At 48.3% G+C, this 21913-nt stretch overlaps 1 protein-coding gene across 5 annotated transcripts; it reads left to right on the forward strand.

The window, feature by feature from the left end:
- The first annotated feature begins 13445 nt into the window (after positions 1-13445).
- Positions 13446-21599, forward strand: ZBTB18 (zinc finger and BTB domain containing 18). 5 transcript variants are annotated; one of them, XM_073338276.1, is made up of 3 exons: positions 15162-15814; positions 17790-18477; positions 18590-18718. In XM_073338276.1, exons 1-3 carry the CDS (start codon positions 15802-15804, stop codon positions 18618-18620), a joined length of 732 nt encoding a protein of 243 aa, XP_073194377.1. In that variant the 5' UTR covers positions 15162-15801; the 3' UTR covers positions 18621-18718. The 5 variants fall into 5 exon arrangements, with proteins under 5 accessions (XP_073194374.1, XP_073194376.1, XP_073194375.1 ...); XM_073338273.1 differs by lacking the exon at positions 15162-15814 and adding an exon at positions 13446-13532 and having other exon boundaries at positions 17790-21599; XM_073338275.1 differs by lacking the exon at positions 15162-15814 and adding an exon at positions 13462-13481 and having other exon boundaries at positions 17790-21599.
- The last annotated feature ends 314 nt before the right edge of the window (positions 21600-21913 follow it).

The following is a 21913-nucleotide window of genomic DNA, read 5'->3' on the forward strand; positions in this document are numbered from 1 at the left end:
CAAAATTACAGTAAGTACAGAGCCCTAGTTACAGTATGGTGCACTGCATCACTTTTCCCCTTGTCCTTCAAACTACTGTAAAGCAATTTGCAATGCACTAACGGCATCAGCACATGGAAACATGTCAACTTGTTCTTCATCAACATCACTTTCATTATGGGATTTCCCTCCCTCCTGTCACAGGGTACTTGCTCACCACGGGTGGTGCCTCCTCATGGCTGCTCTGAGGAATAGCTCTCTTCCAGGTCTGACACCTCCCCTTGTGGTCTCTCAACCCATTGTCCTCTCTCTTTCTCTGTGGCTCTTCTCTTGCTCCAAGAGCAGCAGTTTCCTCTTTGTGATGCAGCCCGCTGTCCAATTCACTATGTGGTTTTCCCTTCCAGGGTATAGAATCTCACTGGACCCATCAGTGGCTGGCAGGGGAACTCAGGCCTGCTCACTACTCTGGGTTCCAGCCCTGGAAGTCTACAACACGCCACCAATGTCTGCTCAGTCCCCAACCTTGTTACTTTCTCCCTGGGCTGCTTCTTACTCCATCTCCCACAAGCTTTCTTTCCCACTTGTCTGCTGGTGCGTCCTTCCTGCAGAGCCAGGGTCTCAGGATCCTACTCTTTCCCTGGGTTCCCTCCTTCCCTCTCTAATGCACAGATAGCTCAGCCCACACCTGATCAGCTGAGCTCCATCTTCCAAACAGGTGTTGCTTCTCCAGCCTAACCCCCCTATGTGTGGCCTATCTCACTAATTGGCCCTTTCTCAGCTTCCTTCACTTTTTCAGGGCTGGTGTGGAGTGAACACCCTATCACACACCCTCACGGTGGGAAAATGTTTTGTATAATTAGTCCTTCATAAGACTGGTGTTCATAAAATCAAGGGTTGGTTGTATTTGGTGAAAGTGACATTAATATTCAGAGACGAATTGTGCTAGACTCCAGTTTTCAAGTCTCCATCCATTCAGTCTTGAGATGACTCCATTCTTCTAGATAACCATTTTGCTCAAGCTACGGTACTTGATCCCGAGCATAAAGAATGGGTCATTGATCTCAAAAGCTGTCCCCACATAAAGTAGCAGCTGTTATTTAAAGACTTGTAAGTCTGTACACCAGAAAAGGGTAGCAGAACTGGGAGAAAGTACACCAGCCCGTCATCAATCATAAATATTGGTCTTTATGAGTAATCACATGGGTGCTGGTGCTGGTCATGGTAGTGGAGAAACTTTACCTCATGCTGCTGCTATTCCCTCACATTATACCATGTGAAAGGAGAGAGAAAAATTTCTGACCAGTATGCTGAGATGAGCTCTTAACTGAGCACATCCTGATGACTTATCCAGCATAGCTAAAGCTGATAAGAATTACTGATTCAGTCAGACTGGCACAATATACTATACATGTAGCCAATTCATGCAATTCAAAGACTTCATTATATTACCTCGGAGATCCTCCAACCATGATTCCCCAGAGAGACAATTCAGTTCCATAGTGACATCACTTCACCATCATGCTTGAGGTTTGGATCGAGAAAATATTTAACTTTTAATTTTTCTGAACATCAAACTGTCATCAATTAACTTTTGTTGTGGCTCAGAATAAAAAGATATGAGAGTGTCAGCAGCACCAGTCCTAACTTTCATTCTCTGGGATCAGAAAACAGAGAGAGACTCTGCTGTCACCTCTACTTCCATTTTACTATAAACATTTCTAAAAATAGCTTTCACTATACTGAGGTACCTGTTTCTGCTTTCCTTTTTAATCAAACCAGCAGCAATACCTCATTGGTGATGATATCTGGACTGAGAAGATCCATACAACATAGATACAAGCCAACTGGCCGCCGGTGGGTGGTTTCAGTCCATTCTTTATTCTTTTCTAAGAGCAAAGTAGAGGGAATAAATGGTAACTACGGTACCTCACAATACACCTAGACAACAGGTACAGGGGCTTCTGCAAAAGAAAATAACAAAGTCCATGAAGTATCCACAGGAACAGGGATTGTCAGAGAACTCTGTAAACTACAGAATTGTGTTACAATTAGAAGAAAAAATTAAAAACTGTAGAACAGAGGGTACAAGAAAAATGTGCTAGCCGATCAGGCAAGTATTGAAGGTCAAGCCTTTAAAGGGCTTCATATTATAATGGCAATGTTTTAAAATTACTTACAGGTTTGGCCCTCAGTCTTGTGTTTTTACCCTAGACTTTTTGTGACTCAACATTACCCTCTTTGTGCCCACCCTTAGAACAGAATTTGATCTTGTATAGTCTAATGCTGTATACTCAAGCTATTTCAAAGCCCTTAGCCAAGTAATGAACTAAATCTGGGTATTACGCTAAGTGCAGGGAAACATGGCAGCTACAATACAACATGCTCAGAAATAGTTCATCATCCACAGCCTTTGAAGTTGGAAGCAGAACTTTTTTATCTTGAGAAGTAATGGTGAGCCATGTGGAAGTTCACCATTCTTCTTTTCAAAACATGACACGGGATCTCCAACGTCGACCAGAGACAGACAAAAAGGATCTCGGCTTTAATGAATTATTTGAAGGAAAGGACCTTTAACAGAGCTGGAACCCCTCCCCTGGTACTACACTGCAGTGTCAGCACTGGTTATGAGCCAAAGACCTTCAGGCTTACTTGTTGCCTGGAGGATACAAACTAAAGTCAGCAGGCACAAAGGTGCAAGAGCTTTTCCCAGTGTTGCACCAAAACTGTAGTATATTCTCCCAAACAGTATTTGTGCAATAAATTGGATTAATTTCTTATTTTATAATAAATTGAAAACATTCCTATTTTCTCTGGCTTATGAATGTTCTTAGTTTAAATTTTGTGCTTATTTTGAATAGTACCTTGGGATGGCTGACATGAACAGTGCTTTATAAATGTACATAGGAGCCAGATGTATTGCCAGATGTTTATGTCCCTTTACAGCAAATCTTCCCAACCCTTTCCAGCTGAACAACTCCTGTTTATATTTAAAATTTTGTATAGAGGCTTATTTAGTCCATTGGCTTCAAATTAATTACTCACATCACTTAAATTACACATATATAAGTATTAGGAAGATAAGGCCTTAGTGCACTCGACAGACAACTGAAGATATAACATACATCAAGAAGGAAAATGGGGAGGAAGGACATGGGTTACAGCCATGATGATATGGTTACTCAATTCAGGCATACATATTGGCAATTCAAATGTATATACATGCATGTGTTTACGTAAAATATAGTTTAAATGTATCTGTGTAAATACATGTAAAATATATTTAAAATATTGTGACAGGGTCGGGCCAGATGGCTATAAGAGCTTAATTTTTTTTTTGAAGAAAAAAAGGTATTTTTTTATTTGCATAACACACATACAAAACAAAACAACACCATATGCAATGTGTAACACAGCAACCAATCACAATTGTTTTCTCATTAGCTTTAGGGGAGGAAAGTCTTTAAGCTTGCCTGGGCCCAGAGCGGGGGGCTTCCTCGACTCTCGTGGTCTTCCACCCTTCCGAGTTACCTGGTGGTCCAGAGCGAGGGGACTTCATCGACTCTCAAGGTCTGCCATCCCCTCGAGTTACCTGGCGCCACGCCCGAGTGTCACCAACAATTCCCTCCTCTGAAAGCACCCAACAAAAGGGGCAGGCTGTGGGGTGGACAACCGGGGGAGGCACGTGCACCCATGTGTGAAAGGACCCCTCTAAGGTGGTGGTGTCCGCAGCAGCAATGGCTGGGGCTGGGGTCCCTTACTCTCTCCCCAATCAAAGGGTCAGACAAAGGGACCTGGATGGGGACACTGAGCAGAGAACCTTGGACAGCGCCCACCACTAATCAAAAGCATCAAGGGAGTCGGTGGACACCGCCCAGAGGAACTCCGCCCGGATACGTGAACGGACCGAGGATTGGAAAATGGCCTCACAGTCACAGGAAACTCCATCAGCCAACCTTCTCTCTCTGGTTTTATAGATGGCCATTTTAGCCAGGGCCAGGAGGAGGTTAACTAGGAGATCCCGTGACTTTGTGAGGCCGTAAATAAAAAGGTGAGGGGAAAAATGCAACCAAAAACGTAATAGGAGATTTGTGAGGAGCTGGAACAGGGGCTGCAGCCTGGCGCAGTCCAAATATACGTGTGCCAGGGTTTCCCTCACTCCACAAAAGGGACAAGTATCTGGGACGGGGGTGAACCGCGCCAAGTACGTGCCTGTGCTCACAGCTCCATGAAGGAGCCGCCATCTGATGTCCCCGACGGGCCTTGGAACCAAGGTGGAATATAGGCTGGCCCACCGGGGCTGCTCACCCTCCAAAGGTGGCAGAAGGTCTTGCCACTTTGTGTCGGGGCGGGACACTAGGGTGAGGAGCACGAGCGTGTACAGATGTTTCCTTGGCGCGGTTTGGAAGCGTACTGGCTGCAGTTCATGCAGCCGGCTCGCAGTGAAGGGGGGAGGGGATCGATTGGGTTTGCGGGGCAGGGGTCCAATTAAAAGGTCCGGCGGGCCTGGGGTAGAGGGTGGGCGGGGCATGCCCTCAAGCAGGACCCGGTCGAGGTAAGCTCGAGCAGCGGGCGGCAAAGCGGCCTTCGCCTCCTGAAGTATGCGCCGGGGGGTGCGAGGTCTGAAGAGCCCCATGTGCCGGGCGAGTGTCAGGAGATCCAGCCAGTCTCCCCGGTCATAGTCCAGGAGGTCTCCGACTCTCGTGACTTCTGCCAGGATCAAGCTCTGGCGCACCGAGCGGGACTCCGCCACCTGCACACGGAGCTGGGGGTTGTGTAGCAGGGGCTCCGCGAGGAGATCTACCCCTTCGGTGGCCGCCACGGACCTGGTCATTAAAAACAGTTTCCAAGTCCGGAGAAGGTCCTGGTAGAAGACCGGCAGCCCTGAGAAGTCTCGCAGAAGACCTCCCGGATGGAGATAAAAGCTGCCGGTCATATCGGAGCCCTCGGATGCGGCGCAGGATGGCGTGCACCAGTGTGCTCCACGCCGAACTGCCTGCACCATAGAGGAGCCTCTGTAGGGCCTGGAGGCGGAAGACATGGACCTGAGTGTGTAGACACTTCAGGCCCTGTCCTCCTTCCTTCAGGGGTAGATGAAGAACCCCTACAGGGGCCCAGTGCATTCCTGACCAAAAGAACCCCAGAATCGATGTCCAGAGGTTGGTCAGGAAACTTGGGGCTGGGACCAGGGTGTTGAGCCGGTAACAGAGCATGGACAGGACTAGTTGATTAAGCACCAGCGCTCTCCCTCGGAGGGAGAGACATCGGAGTAGTCCCGTCCATTTCCGGAGCTGCTCTATCACCCCGCCCTCTAAATTTTCCCAGTTTTCCGGCGGAAAGGGATGCGTGGCAGAAAGGTAAACACCGAGGTAGAGCAGCGGACCTGCGCTCCACCGGATGGTCTGAAGAGCGGGTGGGAGGGAGTTCGCCTGCCACCAGTCTCCTACTGCCAAGCCAGAGCTCTTGACCCAGTTGACCCGGGTGGATGAGGCTGCCGAATAGATGGCCTGGCAAGCCTCTACCCACGCCAAGTCGCCGAGGTCCTGGATCACGAGGAGCACGTCATCAGCATACGCCAACAGGACCAGCTGCAGCTCCGGCTCCCGCAGCACCAACCCTGTCAACCTCCTGCGGAGGAGACAGAGGAAGGGCTCGGTTGCCAGAGCGTACAGCTGGCCCAAGAGGGGGCACCCCTGCTGTACTCCTTGCCCGAAGCTGACCAGTTCGGTCAGGGTCCAGTTGAGCTTAACCAGACACTCTGCGGAAGCGTACAGCACCCGGAGAAAACCCACAAACTGGGGTCCGAAGCCAAACGCCTGCAGAGTGCTCAGGAGGTACCCGTGGTCCACCCTATCGAACGCCTTCTCCTGATCTAGGGACAGGAGGGCGAACGACAGACCATCTCTACTCCCGAGTTCCAAAAGATCCCGAACCATAAATAGGTTATCAAAGATACTGAGGTCCGGGACGGTGTAGGTCTGGTCTGGGTGGATCACATCCGCCAGCACAGACCCTAGCCGCAGCGAGATTGCTTTCGCTACAATTTTGTAGTCCATGCTGAGGAGCAAGATGGGACGCCAGTTTCGTAAATCGCGGAGGTCCCCCTTCTTTGGCAATAAGGCGAGCACAGCTTACCTGCAAAAAAGAGGGAGGACCCCACCCTGCAGAGACTCGGCCCAGACGGTGACGAGGTCTGGGCTGAGGACATCCCAAAACACGCAGTAGACCTCCACGGTCAGCCCGTCCATGCCTGGAGACTTATTAGTGGGCATACGACGGAGGGCTTCCGAGAACTCAGCCAGAGTGAGAGGCAACTCTAGCCGGTCTCGGTTGCTCGCGCTGACCGTAGGGAGCTCCTCCCAAAGCACTCTGCAAGCGCTAGGGTCGGTCGGATCCGGGGAGAAAAGACTTGCGTAGAAGGCTTGGGCCCTCCTGCACATCTCCGCCGGTTCCGTGAGGGGGGTGCCGTCTTCTGCCAGGAGGCAGGTGACGTGTTTCTTGGCCCCCCTCGTTTTCTCCAGGGCACAGCCGCAATCCATCTCCCGAAGGGGGCGGATGCAGGATCGAACAAAGGCGCCCTGGGCCCGATCGTCCTCGAGGGCCCGGAGCTCCTCCCGCTTCTCCCAGCACGCTCCGCAAAGGAGCGGGTCTTCGGGGCTGGTGACCAGACACCTCTCCAGATCTAAGACCTCCCGTTCCAACTGCTCTATCGCCGCATTTCTCCGTCAGCTGGTGCCCCGGGTGTAGTTGCAGGAGAAAAGCCTGGCGCGCACCTTCCCCAGGTCCTACCATTGCCGCGCCGAGGGAAAGGCATGCCGCTGCCCTCGCCAGGCCAGCCAGAATTCCCGGAAGGACGTCACGAAGCCCTCATCCTCCAACAGGCTGTTGTTAAAATGCCAGTAGGCCGGCCCTGGCCTCTCCGTACAGAGGGAGGCTGTCACGGTGGCTAGGTGATGGTCAGAAAATGGGGCCAGCCGAATGCTGGAGGAGTGGGCTCGTGAGAGATGGAAGTGTGATAAATAAATGTGGTCCAACAGGGAGTGGCTCGACCGATGGGCTTCCACCTGGACAAAGGTGAACGTGGAAGTGTCATCCGGGTGGTGGTCATGCCAGATGTCCACTAGGGAGTGATGTTCAACTATCTCCCAGAGGGTGTCTGCAGTGGCCGGGCTCTGCTCGGTCCCCGAGCGGTCTTGCTTCTCGAGGGTGGTATTAAAATCCCCTCCCAGGACCAGGCACTCGTGAGAATCTAAGGTGCCAAGGAAAGTGGACGCCTGCTGATAGAATTGCAGCTGCTCCGGGCCCGATGTCGGGGCATAGATGTTAACGAGGTTAACCACGAGCCCCTCTATACGGACCCGGAGATGCAGCAGGCGACCTGGTACGGCCTCGGCGACCCCTAGTACCTCGGGCCATAGGTCGGGGGAGAACAGGGTCGCCACTCCAGCCTGCCGAATCGTGGAATGGCTAAAGTAGACCCTGTCCCCCCACTCCAGCCACCAACTGTCTTCGGCGGTCAGATCCGTATAGGTCTCCTGCAGGAAAATCACAGAGTACCCTCCCTCCTGAAGGAAGGAGAGCACCTGGGACCTGCGGAAAGCCATCCTACAACCCCGGGTGTTCAACGTTGCGATGGTGAGAGGTGTCATGGGAGAGGCCGGGGGGGATCCTCACTGGCAGGGACGCTCGCATCCCCCAGCGGGCCACGCAACAGTCCTTGACCCATCCCGTAGGTGAGTAATTGGTCACGGAAGACGCGGACCCGCCAGTAGGCCGTGGCATCCTGCTTCCCCATCCCTTTACCTTCCCCCATGAGGGTCCTTGTGGCCCAGAGGATTCAAAAAAAATCCCCCCATCGCTGGAGAGCAAGCTGTACCTTGTTGTGGGAGCCACGGACATCCTCTAAAAACTTCCGCAGCTGTCCTTGCAGCTCATTGGGGGGGTGGGGTTACAGTTTCCTGGTTGTTCCCCATTGGTGCCCTTGGTGCAGCCCCGTGGTCCACTAAAATGGACAAGGAAGGTGCGGACCCCCGACGGGGTGCCTTCTAGGCCTGCCTCAAGCTCTGGGGCGATAGGGGGCGGTGGAGGGAAGATAGCAGCTCCTAATGAGTTGGGGCAGGAGAACACAAAGGCCGCTCCCTGGGGGTCATCAGTTGGGAAAGGGAAGGAGACAGCCCCGGTGGTGGCAATGACATTGTAGGAGGTAAACTGGATAGGGGTAGGGGCAGGGGCAGAGGCAAGGTTCTGGGTTTTGGGAGGCAAGCAGCTGGATGGTGGCGCCCCCCGATCAGACTCTAGGGTTAAGGGGATGGGTAGGGAGCTTTCAGTGATACCGGGCGCGGGCTCTATGGTGGATTTAGCGGCCACAGCATCAGGAGGTGGATTATCTTCTTTTGGGCCCCCGCCTGGGAAGGAAATCGATTGCTCTGCATCAACGGGGGGTACCTCTGGCAACTCGTGTCCCAGCCACGTGGCGCTGGCTGTCACCTGAGCAGGCTCGGTGGTCGTCAGCAGAGCGCCATCAGCGGCCGGGTCGATGGAGGAGTCCAGGGGCTCTTCGGAGGTGGGAGCAGAAGCAGCAGTTAGGGGGAGGGAGCATGGGGAAAAGAGGGGTGGAGTGAGGTCGCCCAAATCGAGGTTTGCTAGCAAAACATCGTCCTCCCCCTGGGCGACCGGGGTCAGATCTACAGCATCGATCTCCTCGAACATGGAGGAGAGGACACTTTCTGTCGCCCCGGGGTTCTCCCTGCTGGCACCCGCCACGACAGTTGCCTCGGGGTTCACGGGGGCTTCGGGTAGTGTCAGGACAGAAGGGGCTTCCTCGAGGGTCTTGGAGGGAAGGGTCTCCCATGGAGGGGTGACACTACCTTCCAGTGCCACCACGTCTTTCCCGGCTGACACCGGTGGATGGGATGCACTCGTGGGCAAAGTGGAAGGTTCGGCATCGGTGCCCCCCTTCCTGGTCTTCTGGGGGGCCTCCGCCTCGGGTAGATGAGGCGGAGCTCGAGCCTTCTGCTTGCCTCGCTTCCCCTAGACTAGGGCCCAGCCCTCCATGGCATCATCTGGGGGCTGGTTAGCAGGGGTCATGTCAGGGGGTAAAGGCGATGGCTCAGGGACTTGGGGGGGGACGGTGGGGCGGCATAAAGGAGGGAGGATTCTCCCTGGGGCAGGCTCTCTCCCATGCCTGGTGGTATCTCTGCCACACCCTCCTCCATAGGCCCCGCCAGATTGTCAGCAGCGAAGGCGGGGCTCTCCCGCTCATCTGGGCGTTGTAGGGGAGGTGCCCCTTGGGCCTGAGCGGGAGAAGTGGTGGTCCGAATAGGAGGGGGGGGCGGGTTCGGGTATCAGGCGGCCAGGGGCATCGGCAATGACGGGACCGATGTCTTGCTGGGTCTCAGGGATCTCAGGTGCCCCTCCTTGCCGGGCTAAGGGGCAGTCCCTCCGGACATGCCCTGACGCCTGGCAGAGGTAGCACCGGGCTTCCCCCGTGGAGAAATACACCCGGTAACGGGCCCCCTGATGGGGGACTAGGAAGGACCCCTTGAGCGCCTCTCCGTCACGTGCCGCCGACGGCAGTAGAAGCTGCACTTGCTGGCGGGAGGAAAAGATGTGACAGAGGGTGGGGTCCTTGCAGCCCAACGGGAGAGGGCTGATGACAGAAACAAGTTTCTCCAGGGTGGAAAGGGCGGGTAACAGGGCAGCATTGGGGAGAAAAGGAGGGACAGAGGTCAGGACCAGGCGGACGCCCAGGTCCTCTAGCGGCTCTAGGGGGACAAACACCCCCCACATCGCCAGGCCCCTCTCCACTGCTTCCTGGGCGGCAGCCTCCGATGCTAAGAAGAAGACAACCTTCCCGTACATTTTGGAAGGTTGTCTCCCCTCACCTTCACCAATGCCCGCACGTACGTCTCCACGTGGGGCAAGGCAGGCACCAGGAGGCATCAGACTCTGTGCTTCCTTGTCATGGTGGGAAAGGGGCCCCAGCCACTATTGATGGTGGTGGAGGTGGTGGGCGGGAGAGATGACGAGGCGGCAGGCAGGGGGGCTGCTGCCACCCGGGCATATGTCCTGGGGGCTGAGGGAGGGACATCCGCAGAGCTGGTGGAGGGGGCAGCGGCGGAGGACACCGTGGTCGGTGGCGGGGCCGCAGCAGTGGGGGTAGCCCCTGGCATGGAGGGCCTGGGGTTTTAGCGGGGCCCTTCCCCTTCTTCTTGCCCTGGCCTTTCCTGCCGGCTGGGGGGCTTCCCTAGAGTCTGGGGAGGCGATGGACATGGCAGCGGTGGATTTCACCCCGGTGTCCTCCATTGCCGATGCCCCAGCAGAGGTGGTGGCAGATGATTGACAGGAGTTGGGGTCAGGTAGAAAGGGACAAGCTGTGGGGTGGTCAATTTGGGGGGGGCCACATGAAGCACTGTATGCTTGTCCAGAGAGTCCTGTTTGGTTGGCTGGTGCTTCTGGCCCATGCGGTGGAATCAGGGCGAGCAGCTAAGTCCAGAGGCAGATGTTAGACAGCCAGCAAAGATGGTGGAGGAGGCAGTTGTGAAGATGGTAGCGTGGGGGTTGAGAGGACACAGATGGATCGGGGGCAGCTCCGTGCCACACCCCCTGTGTTCCTACAAACACAGTTAAGACACAGTCAAGGCCTCCCCCAACACGAGAGCACAGTTCGAAAGTTACTCAATCCCAGGCCCCATCCACGGTGATTTGTAGATTCCCCGGGCAGTGTTCCTCTGGTAGATGGCTTTTTCTCTGTCTGTTCCAGGAGGCACTCTAGACAGCTGCATTCCACAGGGCCCTGGGCTGGAACCTGGAGTAGAGGGCGGGCCCGGGTTCCCCCCAAATCCTCCCAACTCCTGGTCAGGCATAGGAGGAGTCGACCTGGACTGTGAATTCAGATAAACGGCCAAGCTGAGGGCTGCCGTGAAGCTCCAAGGCGAGCAAATCCACCAATAAACGCAAGACCCACCAAGGTAGAGCGGGAACTTTGTCACAATATATAATATAAAAATAAATGTAAATCCATTTTAGCAAATGCTTTTGAAATTAGTTACTAAGTGTTATTTAAATTAGTTTTAAGGGTTATATGAATTAGGTGAGAGTGCAGGCTTGGCAAACAAATTTTGGAAAGGCATTCCAGACATAGGAGACAGACACAAATTTTTGTCAAGAGAAGATGAAAGTGTGTCCGAGAGGAATTGATGGGGTGAGGTGAGGGGGAAGAGACTAAGTTTGAGCTGTTGGGCCTTGAAGACAGGGATGCAATGCATAACACAATGTGGAGTCCGTGGCATGATTCAAAAAAGGGACAAGTTACATAGTTGAAACAATAAGAAAGTAAGATTTTGGTGGCAGTAGTTCGGATGGGCTGGAAGGGTTTGAAAATAGTATAAAAAAAGCCAAGGAGTCTGCAGTAGTCAAGATGGAAGGTAAGATGTGTATGAGCAATCTGCCCACAAGAACTTAAAGAATAGGGTGGATTTTTGTAATGGTTGTGGAGGAAAGAGAAACAGGATTATTACAAGATGGGCACCTGGGCTCCAGATGCTACATAGTATGCAAAGTGATGCTGTCAAATAAGCTAGCCAAAATAGGACCTCGGTGTACTTTTTTTTAATGCTGTAACTTAGTGAAGTGTGCTTTCCAGATGAAATAATTATACAAAAATGTATATAAAAAGAGATATTTTCATTCCATTTTGGATTCACATAATATAGCTGTTTCCCTTTCTTGTTCTATTGTTACTTTTGTGCACTTTTTTCTCTACATAAATTCATACTGGAGTTATATGCTATCTTTTAACCTGAAATTGGTGGGGAAAAAATCACACCCCCCCCCCGCAAACTACTCCTTTGCTAAGTTGCACCGAAAATGCCATATGAGATCATCCTACACATAGTGAGGGTTTATGGTGAAAGTGTGCAGGGCCTGTTATCACAGGCCCACAGTTATGGTAGTCTTGGTGATTTCCAGCTTGTCAACTGACCCGTGTTTACCAAAGTCCTCAGCTCTTCAAGTCTGGCCCCTGCTGCCTTTGATTGTTATATATTACATATTCTAATCCACCACAAAGTTGTGTGGAGCTGTCACACCAAGCCTTGTCCTTGTTGCTGCGGCCCAACAGCAGGCCTGCAGTCCCTACACCCACATTGTTTTCACTCCCCATTGAGTCCGGACCCCTCCAAAGCATACACTTTGCCAGTGCATTATCAACTGTTTGCTTAAACAATAGTAGAATTCTGGAGACTGGAAATCCTGAGTTCTGTCCCTGGGTCTGGAAAGAAAGTTTGATCAAACAGAGGTAGGATAACCCAGGCACACAGAGTTGGTATATTCTGTCTCAAAGGCAACTTGGCTGAGTAAGAAGAGGTCTGTTACACTACAGACTTGGGTTCAATTCCAAGTTCTGCCTTAAGTGACCTTGGCCAATCTCTTGTATAATGTATTTATAAAGTGTGATAGGCTAATACTTGACAGCCTTTTAAGTTAAGGTATAAGGCTTTGGTCAGTAACGTGGGCTATAAGGTACATGGAAACATGACTATCAATTAGGAGAGGAGGGACCAGAATTTATGCGCTCCTAGCTCAGTGCACATCCCCCTAGGTTACAGGATATTTGGATGGGCAACTCCCGGGAGGTACGTATTGGTGGCTCTGTCCCACTGGGGGGGGAGGCAGGCCCCATCCCTTGCTGCTGCTCTGAGAGGCTCCCATCCAGCCAGGGTGCTGGGAGGAGCCACGGTGCAGGGGGGTGGTGCAGACCAGACAGGCACCCTGTCCCACAGGCGGAGGGTTACATTGGGGCAGGTCCATGAACTGCCCCTGGCCTTGCCCCTATCTAGAAACCACCCTCCAGTCCTACACTGTCCCACAGTGCATCACGCCTGGTCCAGCTCCTTCAGCTCTCTCAGCCCCAGAGTGAGGCGCGGAGTGGGGGGAGGGGGACAGCGCTGAAAATGAAGTTCAGCCCCCTCCTGGCACGAACGACCCCGCCCCATCTCTCGCTCCACCCCTTCCCTGCGCGCAGGGAACCACCCTTCCTTCCGCCTTTGCGCCGAGAGCCCCGCCCTCTTCCTTCTGATTGGTCAGAGGTGAAGGCCTTTCTTCTTCCTTCACTGGGCGGCAGGCCTTGTCTGTCAATACCTCTTTGCCTCTCTGATTGGAGGAGGAGGCGGAGTGGGCAGGCTAGCCTGTCAGTCAGTAACGGAGAGGGAGGGGTGGGGAACATCTGGGTGCTGCAGCCCTGGCCCGTCTGTGCCGCCGCCGCCGCCGCCGTGCGTGCGCCCGGCTCCCCCCATTCCCCGACCCCCCCGCCCGGCTGGCTCCGGGCTCCGCGCTGTCTCTGGCCGCTGGTGCCATGGGGAGCCCCTGAGCGTGGGGCCCGCTTCGCTCCGCCGGCTGCCCCGCTCCTCAGCTGCCAGCGGGCGGGGGGGGGGGGGGGGGGAGCGGGCGGCGCAGCCGGGGGGCGGGGAGCCGGGCGGGGGGAGGACGAGAGCCCGAAGCAGCAAGTGAGTGAAGAGGCGCCGGGAGCCCGGGGACTTAGGGCCGCTCCGGAGTGTGTGAGTCCCGCTCTCCTCCCCCCCGCCCCCGCTGCTGTAAATGGGCGGTCCCAAGTTGAAGTGTGTGTGTGGGGGGGGGGGGTAGGGTGTGACGTGGGGGCAGGCGGTGCTGTGGGGCAAGTGGGGGGGGGGGCTGGGGACACCGGGGATGGGGACAGGTGGTGCAGTGGGGCTAAGAGGCGCTGAGGTTGGGGGGCAGGCGGTGCGGTGGGGCTGGGCTGGGGGGCGCTGGGGTTGGGGGCAGGCGGTGCGGCGGGGCTGGGCTGGGGGGCGCTGGGGTTGGGGATAGGTGGGGATGGGGGGCGGTGGGGATGGGGGCAGGTGGTGCTGGGGGGCGCTGGGATGGGCTGGGGGCAGGCGGTGCAACGAGGAACGAGTCCCTTGTGTGTGCTAGGAGCAGAGTTAGTTGATGTCCCTGGGCTGTGGGGTGTCCGCGCAGCTGTACAGAGGGGGGAGCGCAGCAGCCCCACGCAACAGACTTGCTGCTCAGCGCTTCTGGTTACTTTTGTTTTGTTGCTGCTGCTGTGACCTAAGTCTGTTTTTCCTGCACGTTTGGCTGCTTCCTTTCCTCGGCTCTGAGCGCTGCCACTGCTTCTGTTTTTTGTCTCTTTGCTTTGTATGTCCTGTTTTAGCCAGTGCACATTATACATGTACACACAAGGGAGCAGAGTGAGTTAGAGGTGCTTTTATCTGCGACCTTTTGCAGCACTTTCTGAGAAGCAGGGGGGAAATACTTTCTATAAATAATACAGTGACAGATTCTCCCCTAGCCCTTGGTAACTGACTGGTCCTAGTATTGTATAGTAACCGGGGAGGTGCTGTAATTAGTTGGAGCTGGTGAGGGGAAGATGTGGTGAAGCACTGCTGAGAAGTTGATTTCATGAGCATCTTATCTTGAGTCTGGTTCATGTGATAAAGAAAGTTAGGCTGACGACTTGCTCTGTCCTGTTTGACTTCTTTGATTTTGATGATTGATTACCACATCCCATTTTAGATCTCCACATGGTGATTCATGACCTAAGACCATTGCTTTTTCTGTCTGATAGGAGGCCACAGTCTTTCCTCCCACCCCCTTGAATGTGTGTGTATGCAGAGATGCATTTGACATTCACTGATGTCAGCACAGTGAACACAGCACAAGTGTGTCCAGCTTAGGTTGCAGGACTATTTTGTCAGCCTTTCAAAACATCAGAACTGAACTTAAGAGCTTTTTACAACAAATGTATTAAACATATATTTGACAACTTCACAAGAATATTACAAAGTAGACTATAAAAGGTTTTGGAATGGGGCAGAGGGGAGATAGGATACTTCCCAGGTCAGAAAAGGTAAGATCACATTTCCAGGTACAAAATGCACAACAGTTCAATTAAAGCTATTTCCTGCATTCCTGATCTTTAATTTTATTTCACTGTTATGAAATAATGTAGTCTTAGGGGTTTCTCAAAGAAAAGTCCAACTTCAGTGTTGCGTGATATTTATGCATCGGAATAATAATGACAGTCCAAGGAAACATACAGAGATGATCTATAAGCAGTGGCTAAACATGAGTAAAATAATGCTTTAGTAAGGCTGACAGCCTCTGTCATGGCATATATTTAGATTGTTAGGTTACTATCTCTGCTGTTTACCCCTTCCCCCCCCCCCAAAATGTTAAAGGTACTGATGTTGAAGTGGTGGACTGTAAGTTGAGTTAAATAGATTTAGTTAAAAATGTCATCTTTGTAACTAAACCTCTGGGTTCAATAAAAAATGAATCAGTATGGATTTCCTGGATAGCCTTGTAGCTTGAGTATGCTGTCAATATATAAAGCAGTCCACCATCTTTAGACAGAAGTGTTGCTATCCCATAAATACAGTAGAGCCCCATATGTTTAGGATTTTCATTTTTTTTTGTGTGTTAGAAAGTTTGAAAAAAAGAGACTTTGAAGTATTTTGTTTATACTAACAGAAGAGAAAAGTTCTCCTAAGAAAAAGCTGGTGGCAGGAGTGTAGAGGAGTAGCATATGGCATTAAAAGGAGCACAGCTGGAGGTAGCATTTCCATCTGAACATGATGTCAGAGCAGCTGACAGCCTGCCATCCTTCAGCCTTTTATTCTAACACACAGACAGGGAGTTAGTGTGTGCAGATCTGTGTGTGGAGAAGGTATCTCATTCCTCTCTAACATCATCTCCACTTTGCATCTGTCTCTCTTAGTCTGCTTTTTTTCCACCGATCTAACAGACCTGGAGCCAGCAAGACTCAGAGGAAAGGACTTAATCAGGTTTATGTGTACTAAAGGTAGGAGTAGTAATAGATTAGATACAGCATATTTCTGTTTTGATGTGTTTATTTAATTTCAGAAAAATCACATTACTTTTCTAACCAAGTTTAGGGATAATATATGAAATTGAGTATTAAATGGGTAAGTGTACTTTCTGCAGTTGAAAAGCTTAGGCTGTAGCATGAGAGTATGTGTTCCTGTGCATGTTATGAGAAGAAACTTATATATATATATATATATATATAATTATAATTTTAGAGCATTGAGGTAACAAGTTCGCTCATTATTTCTGACCAAAATTGAGAAGATTTTAGTTGCAGTCAGTGAGGGTTCTGGTTTCTATTTTGTATTATTTTCTAAGGGTGATAAAGCAAAAATATGTTTTGGAATGAAATATGAAAAGGTATATAAAAATAATTCCAGTTTAAATGTTTTGTGAATTCTACCATTAAACTTCATGTTTAAAGATCCAGCAGCCTAGAACTACAAAAGCATACAGCTGTACTGTCTGAAAGATAGAAATCAGTTGTGTGTTTCAAAACTTTTGTCCCCAGGAGAATAGCTTGACTGGTTTCCTCTTTTCTTTCTCAGATGCATATTTGAGATCTTTTATTTCAGCATAACAACAATTATTTGAGGGAGTTTTTGTGTTCGCGACTAATTTAGAACTTGTAGATTTGAGCTGCCTGAATTGGCCAGACAGCTGTAATCGCACTCCTCTATTCTTAATCTCTTTATCTGGGCAGCAGCTGCCATATGGCCACAGTCAGCTGGATCAGATGTTTATAAGCTTCCTTCTTCGTCCCTCTCTGTCCTTTCAGCCTCCTAATTTGATCACAGCTACCTTGTGAGCTGCCCTCCAATCTTTATTTTTAGCCCTCTTAAGGATTAGGATTGATGTTGGCTGTGGGGCACTTAAAGTGATTGTATTGTAAATCTTCTTGCTTTATTCTAGCAATGGTATTTTACAGAATATATTTCAGGTTGGGTTATAAATTTTAATACATCTTGGATTGTGAGGGATAATTATTTTTCAGTAATACATGCCAACCCCAAAATGCACAATCTGTGTTTAATGGTTTCATAGAACTTTGCTTTTAGTCACAGAAGAGGGGGAATAGGTGAGCCTTTTTTTTTTTTTAAGTTGAAATTTTACATGCTAGCTGAGTTCTGACTCTTGCACTTCCTTGATTTTCTCCTCAAGGAAGGTGAGTAGGAAAACAATGCCTTTGGAAGAATAGTATCTGGAATAATTGACACAGCCATGCTGAAATACTTCCTTTTAGTTTGGTATTGCAAACTGTCGGGAAAAAGCATCTTTAAAAAGCCTCTCTCTGCAAAGAAGAAAAGTCTTCTTGTATAATCAACATTTGTTTTCATTTTAGTCTATAGCTTTCTTCAGGAGTTTTACCCATTAATATAAAATATTTTGCTCTCATATTGCTTGGGGAAAGTATGTCAACATAAGTGTGATAATTTTTTGTTCTTTAAATTTCTAAAATCTTTGCTTTTGCTGTCTGTTTGGGATCCCTTATGTATGTTATACCTGTAGATTTTAAGGTAGTAACATCTGTCTTCACGCAGTAAGCTTCTTTGTGGTTGTTACAATTTGACTTTGTAGAGAAAGTTGTTTAATTCTCAAAATACACTTTTTTCTTTGTGAAAATCCAACTTTTAAACCTACAGTATTTTGAGTCTATATTAAATCTACTGTTTTAAGTAGCTTAAAAAGGATCACTGAACAGACTTAAGGAACAACAGTGATACTTTGAAAAATAATTAGTGATTGCTTTACCTACACTCTTATCAAATAAAAATAACTTTAGTGTGTTTTGTGGGGGGTTAATCATTTTGTATGTGTATTAGTTGCGGCATGGTTGTCACTTGACTAAAATCCAGGGAATTAAATAATAGTTTCTAGAGCATAATTTGTACTTGTAGGTTTGCTATATTTCTACCCATATTTAATTAAAAAAATCTTTTTGCTTATAGGTTATGAAGACAATATGGAGTTTCCTGATCATAGCAGACATTTGCTACAGTGTCTGAGTGAGCAGAGACATCAGGGTTTTCTTTGTGACTGCACAGTCCTGGTAGGAGATGCCCAGTTCCGAGCTCATAGAGCTGTACTGGCTTCATGCAGCATGTATTTCCACCTCTTTTACAAGGACCAGCTGGACAAAAGGGACATTGTTCATTTGAACAGCGACATTGTTACAGCCCCAGCTTTCGCTCTCCTGCTTGAATTCATGTATGAAGGGAAACTCCAGTTCAAAGACTTGCCCATTGAAGACGTGCTAGCAGCTGCCAGTTATCTCCACATGTATGACATTGTCAAAGTCTGCAAAAAGAAGCTGAAAGAAAAAGCCACCACAGAAGCAGACAGTACAAAGAAGGAAGAAGATGCCTCAAGTTGTTCGGACAAAGTGGAGAGTCTCTCCGATGGCAGCAGCCACATAGCAGGGGATTTACCCAGTGATGAAGATGAAGGAGAAGATGAAAAATTGAACATCCTGCCTAGCAAAAGGGACTTGGCGGCTGAGCCTGGGAACATGTGGATGAGATTGCCCTCAGACTCAGCAGGCATTCCCCAGACTGGCGGAGAGGCAGAGACACACGCAACAGCAGCTGGAAAAACAGTAGCCAGCCCCTGCAGCTCAACAGAGTCTTTGTCCCAGAGGTCTGTCACCTCCATGAGGGATTCAGCAGATGTTGACTGTGTGCTGGACCTGTCTGTCAAGTCCAGCCTTTCAGGAGTAGAAAATCTGAACAGTTCTTATTTCTCTTCACAGGACATGCTTAGAAACAACTTGGTTCAGGTGAAGGTGGAGAAAGAGGCTTCCTGTGATGAAAGTGATGTTGGCACTAATGACTATGACATGGAACATAGCACTGTGAAAGAAAGTGTGAGCACTAATAACAGGGTACATTATGAGCCAGCCCACCTGGCTCCAATGAGGGAAGATTCTGTTTTAAGGGAGCTAGATAGAGAGGACAAAGCAAGCGATGATGAAATGATAACTCCTGAGAATGAGAGAGTCCAGGTGGAAGGAAACATGGACAGCAGTTTGCTCCCTTATGTGTCAAATATACTTAGCCCTGCTGGCCAAATTTTTATGTGTCCTCTCTGCAACAAAGTCTTTCCTAGTCCCCACATTCTGCAGATCCATTTAAGCACGCACTTTCGAGAGCAGGATGGGATCCGCAGCAAGCCTGCTACTGATGTCAATGTCCCGACCTGTTCCTTGTGTGGTAAGACTTTTTCTTGCATGTACACCTTGAAACGTCATGAGAGGACTCATTCAGGTGAAAAGCCCTACACTTGCACCCAGTGTGGGAAAAGCTTCCAGTATTCCCACAACCTGAGCCGCCATGCTGTGGTTCACACCCGGGAGAAGCCACATGCTTGTAAGTGGTGTGAACGCAGGTTCACGCAGTCTGGAGACCTTTACAGACACATTCGGAAGTTTCACTGTGAGTTGGTGAACTCGTTGTCTGTCAAAAGTGAAGCACTGAGCTTACCTACTGTCAGAGACTGGACCTTAGAAGATAGCTCACAAGAACTTTGGAAATAATTTTTTATATATATAAATAATATATATATAAATATCTATATAGTTGTGGTACAGTCTAAAAGCAATCTTGTTTCCTTGATCTGAAAGTTTGGCTATTAGCTTGTTTTTGCACTTTAAGGCAGCATGAACATTTCACTAATTTAGCACTCTGAGAAAATGAACTTTAGAAGTAATATGACAAAATAATAAACTACAGAGGATTCCCCCCCCCCTCTCTTTTTGGAATATAAGCCAGTAAATACTTTGCTGTTAAGGGAAATCTCAAATTGTAAAAAGATTTTTATATTGCTTTATTCTCTTCCACCCCTCAAACACTGCATTATTTTAAAACCCAAATGTTTTTCATTATTTTTAAAATATGAATGTAGAAATCCCCTTCAGTTTTATTAGTTCCTTTACATTTCTAAAATTGTATGAGTTCTTTCTAGCTGTTGGAAACCTGAATGCTTTTAGACCCAAATGGAAAATTTCTGAAATGCTGGATTATCTATTTTTAAACAAGCAGTTGACTTAAAACTTATTACGGCAACTTCTGGATTTCTGACAGTTCCCACTGGAAAAAATAATTCTGAAAGTACACTGGGATCACTGGGAGTCTGTGCAGTCTGTGAAGGTTTGCTTGGGATGAAAAAGGATATTGCAGCTTCAGCAGTGATGAACTGTGTGTTTAAAAATGTGAATTACCGTTATTGTATACTGTAATTGATTACATGGGCGGGGGGGGGGTGGTGGTCAAAGAACTTGGCAGGTTGTGTTGATGCTCTTAGTTGAGTTTTGAAAAGTAAATATTAACGCTACAGAAATGCATGAGTTTCAGTATATTTTTGTCTTTGTTTGCATTGTATAACTTTAATGAGTGAGTTTAAAATTATTTAATTTCCTTAGGAAAAAACACCACTGAAAAAACTGGTGTTGTGAAGAACATAAATGCACTGTTTTTATTTTATATAATTTAAATTTACTTTCCCACTGTCTTTAAGTTGAATAAAACTTAAGCTACAAGTTGATAATTTAGCAACATAAGAAGGAAGATATTAATGTTTACAAACAGGCTTAAAGATTTGCATGTGCTGTGTGCATTTATTAAAAGAAAACCTAATTGCACAAAATCCATGCCAGCTCAAACTTTAGATGCATACATTTACCCAGATGAGCATTTTTAGAATTCCTGCTGCACAAATTAACAATAGGTCATTATTATTCCCTTCTCTCCCCCACCCCCCCACCCCAAAAAGATTCTAGAGACTGAAAAAGCCCCAGGCTGAAAGGACTAGAATGCTTTGATTGACATGGGGAAAGGGGGGGAGGAGCAGGGTGGTTAGTGGACTATGTGTATCCAAGCAGCAGAGACTGCAGCCTGATGTGTGGTTTTAATGACCAACATACAGGTCAAAAGCATTTTGCACAGTGTTTGTTTTCCTGTCTTGCACTTACAAATAAGGTCTATGGGAGTAGCATGGAAAACGTTTGCTGTTTTTCCTTCTTTTTCTGCTTTTGTTTAAAATTTGATCGCCTTAACTACTGTAAACATAGCCTATTTTTGTGCTTAAGATACTGAATGGAAAACTCCATTGTGTATTGCTGGACTGTTTTGGAAATATTTGGTCAAATGTGTGTTAAGTTGGCTGTACCCTGTAATGGCATTTAAAACAAAACAAAAAAAAAGCTGTGAAAATGGCCTTGGAGCATTATCTTTAGTTACTTGAATAGTTTCTAGGTTTTAAAAATACATTATTTTATTAATTTAGAAAAGACAATCAGTGTCTGAGAAAAATGGACTTTCTCTTGGATTTTTTTTTGTGGTCCTCATGAGTGATTGCTTATTTTCTTTTATTAGTTTCACATTCTTCTTTTGTTCTAAAACTTAGACTGACATCTAGCTTTGACAATCATAGTATGTTTTATTTTCCTGAAGGGGGAATAACTTATAATGCTGTTTAGTTTTGTACTATTGGTGTGTTGGTGAATTTTTAAACTGTGTGCTAACTGCAATAAATTATATGAACTGAGAAATCAATTCCCTTGTCTTTTTTCCCCCTCTTTTAAATTATAACTATGGAGTATTTTTTATATTGTGTAACTTTATTACTTTTGTACAGACTTCTATTGCTAACTGTGTATGGAATATGTTTTCGGTATGCTTTTAAGCACTCTGTTGCTAACATGCATATATATTTACATCTCTCACTTAACATTTAAAAAATTAAATGCTTGTGATTTGAAAGCATTCATCTGTGTGTAGCTCTCTGTCATTCTGCAGAAGGGAAAAATATGTTTTCTTCAGAGACCTGCCTAGAAACATCCTATTAACTTCCTAGGGATCGCTAATGTTTCCTAACACTACAAATCTCTAACAAAACAGAAGTGAGTTTTATTCCTATTTTTTAAATTTACCCTAAATAAATCTGTCAGATTGTTCTTTAGTATTCAAGTTTCTAATAAAAAAATTAGAGGAGAAAGGAGAAACTTAATTTGAAGCACTGCTTGACTATAAACTGGTCTCCTAGACAATAGAATTATTAGGCATTTAAAATGTCCTGT

Source organism: Lepidochelys kempii, chromosome 3, assembly GCF_965140265.1.
Source record: "Lepidochelys kempii isolate rLepKem1 chromosome 3, rLepKem1.hap2, whole genome shotgun sequence".
Lineage (NCBI taxonomy): Eukaryota > Metazoa > Chordata > Testudines > Cheloniidae > Lepidochelys > Lepidochelys kempii.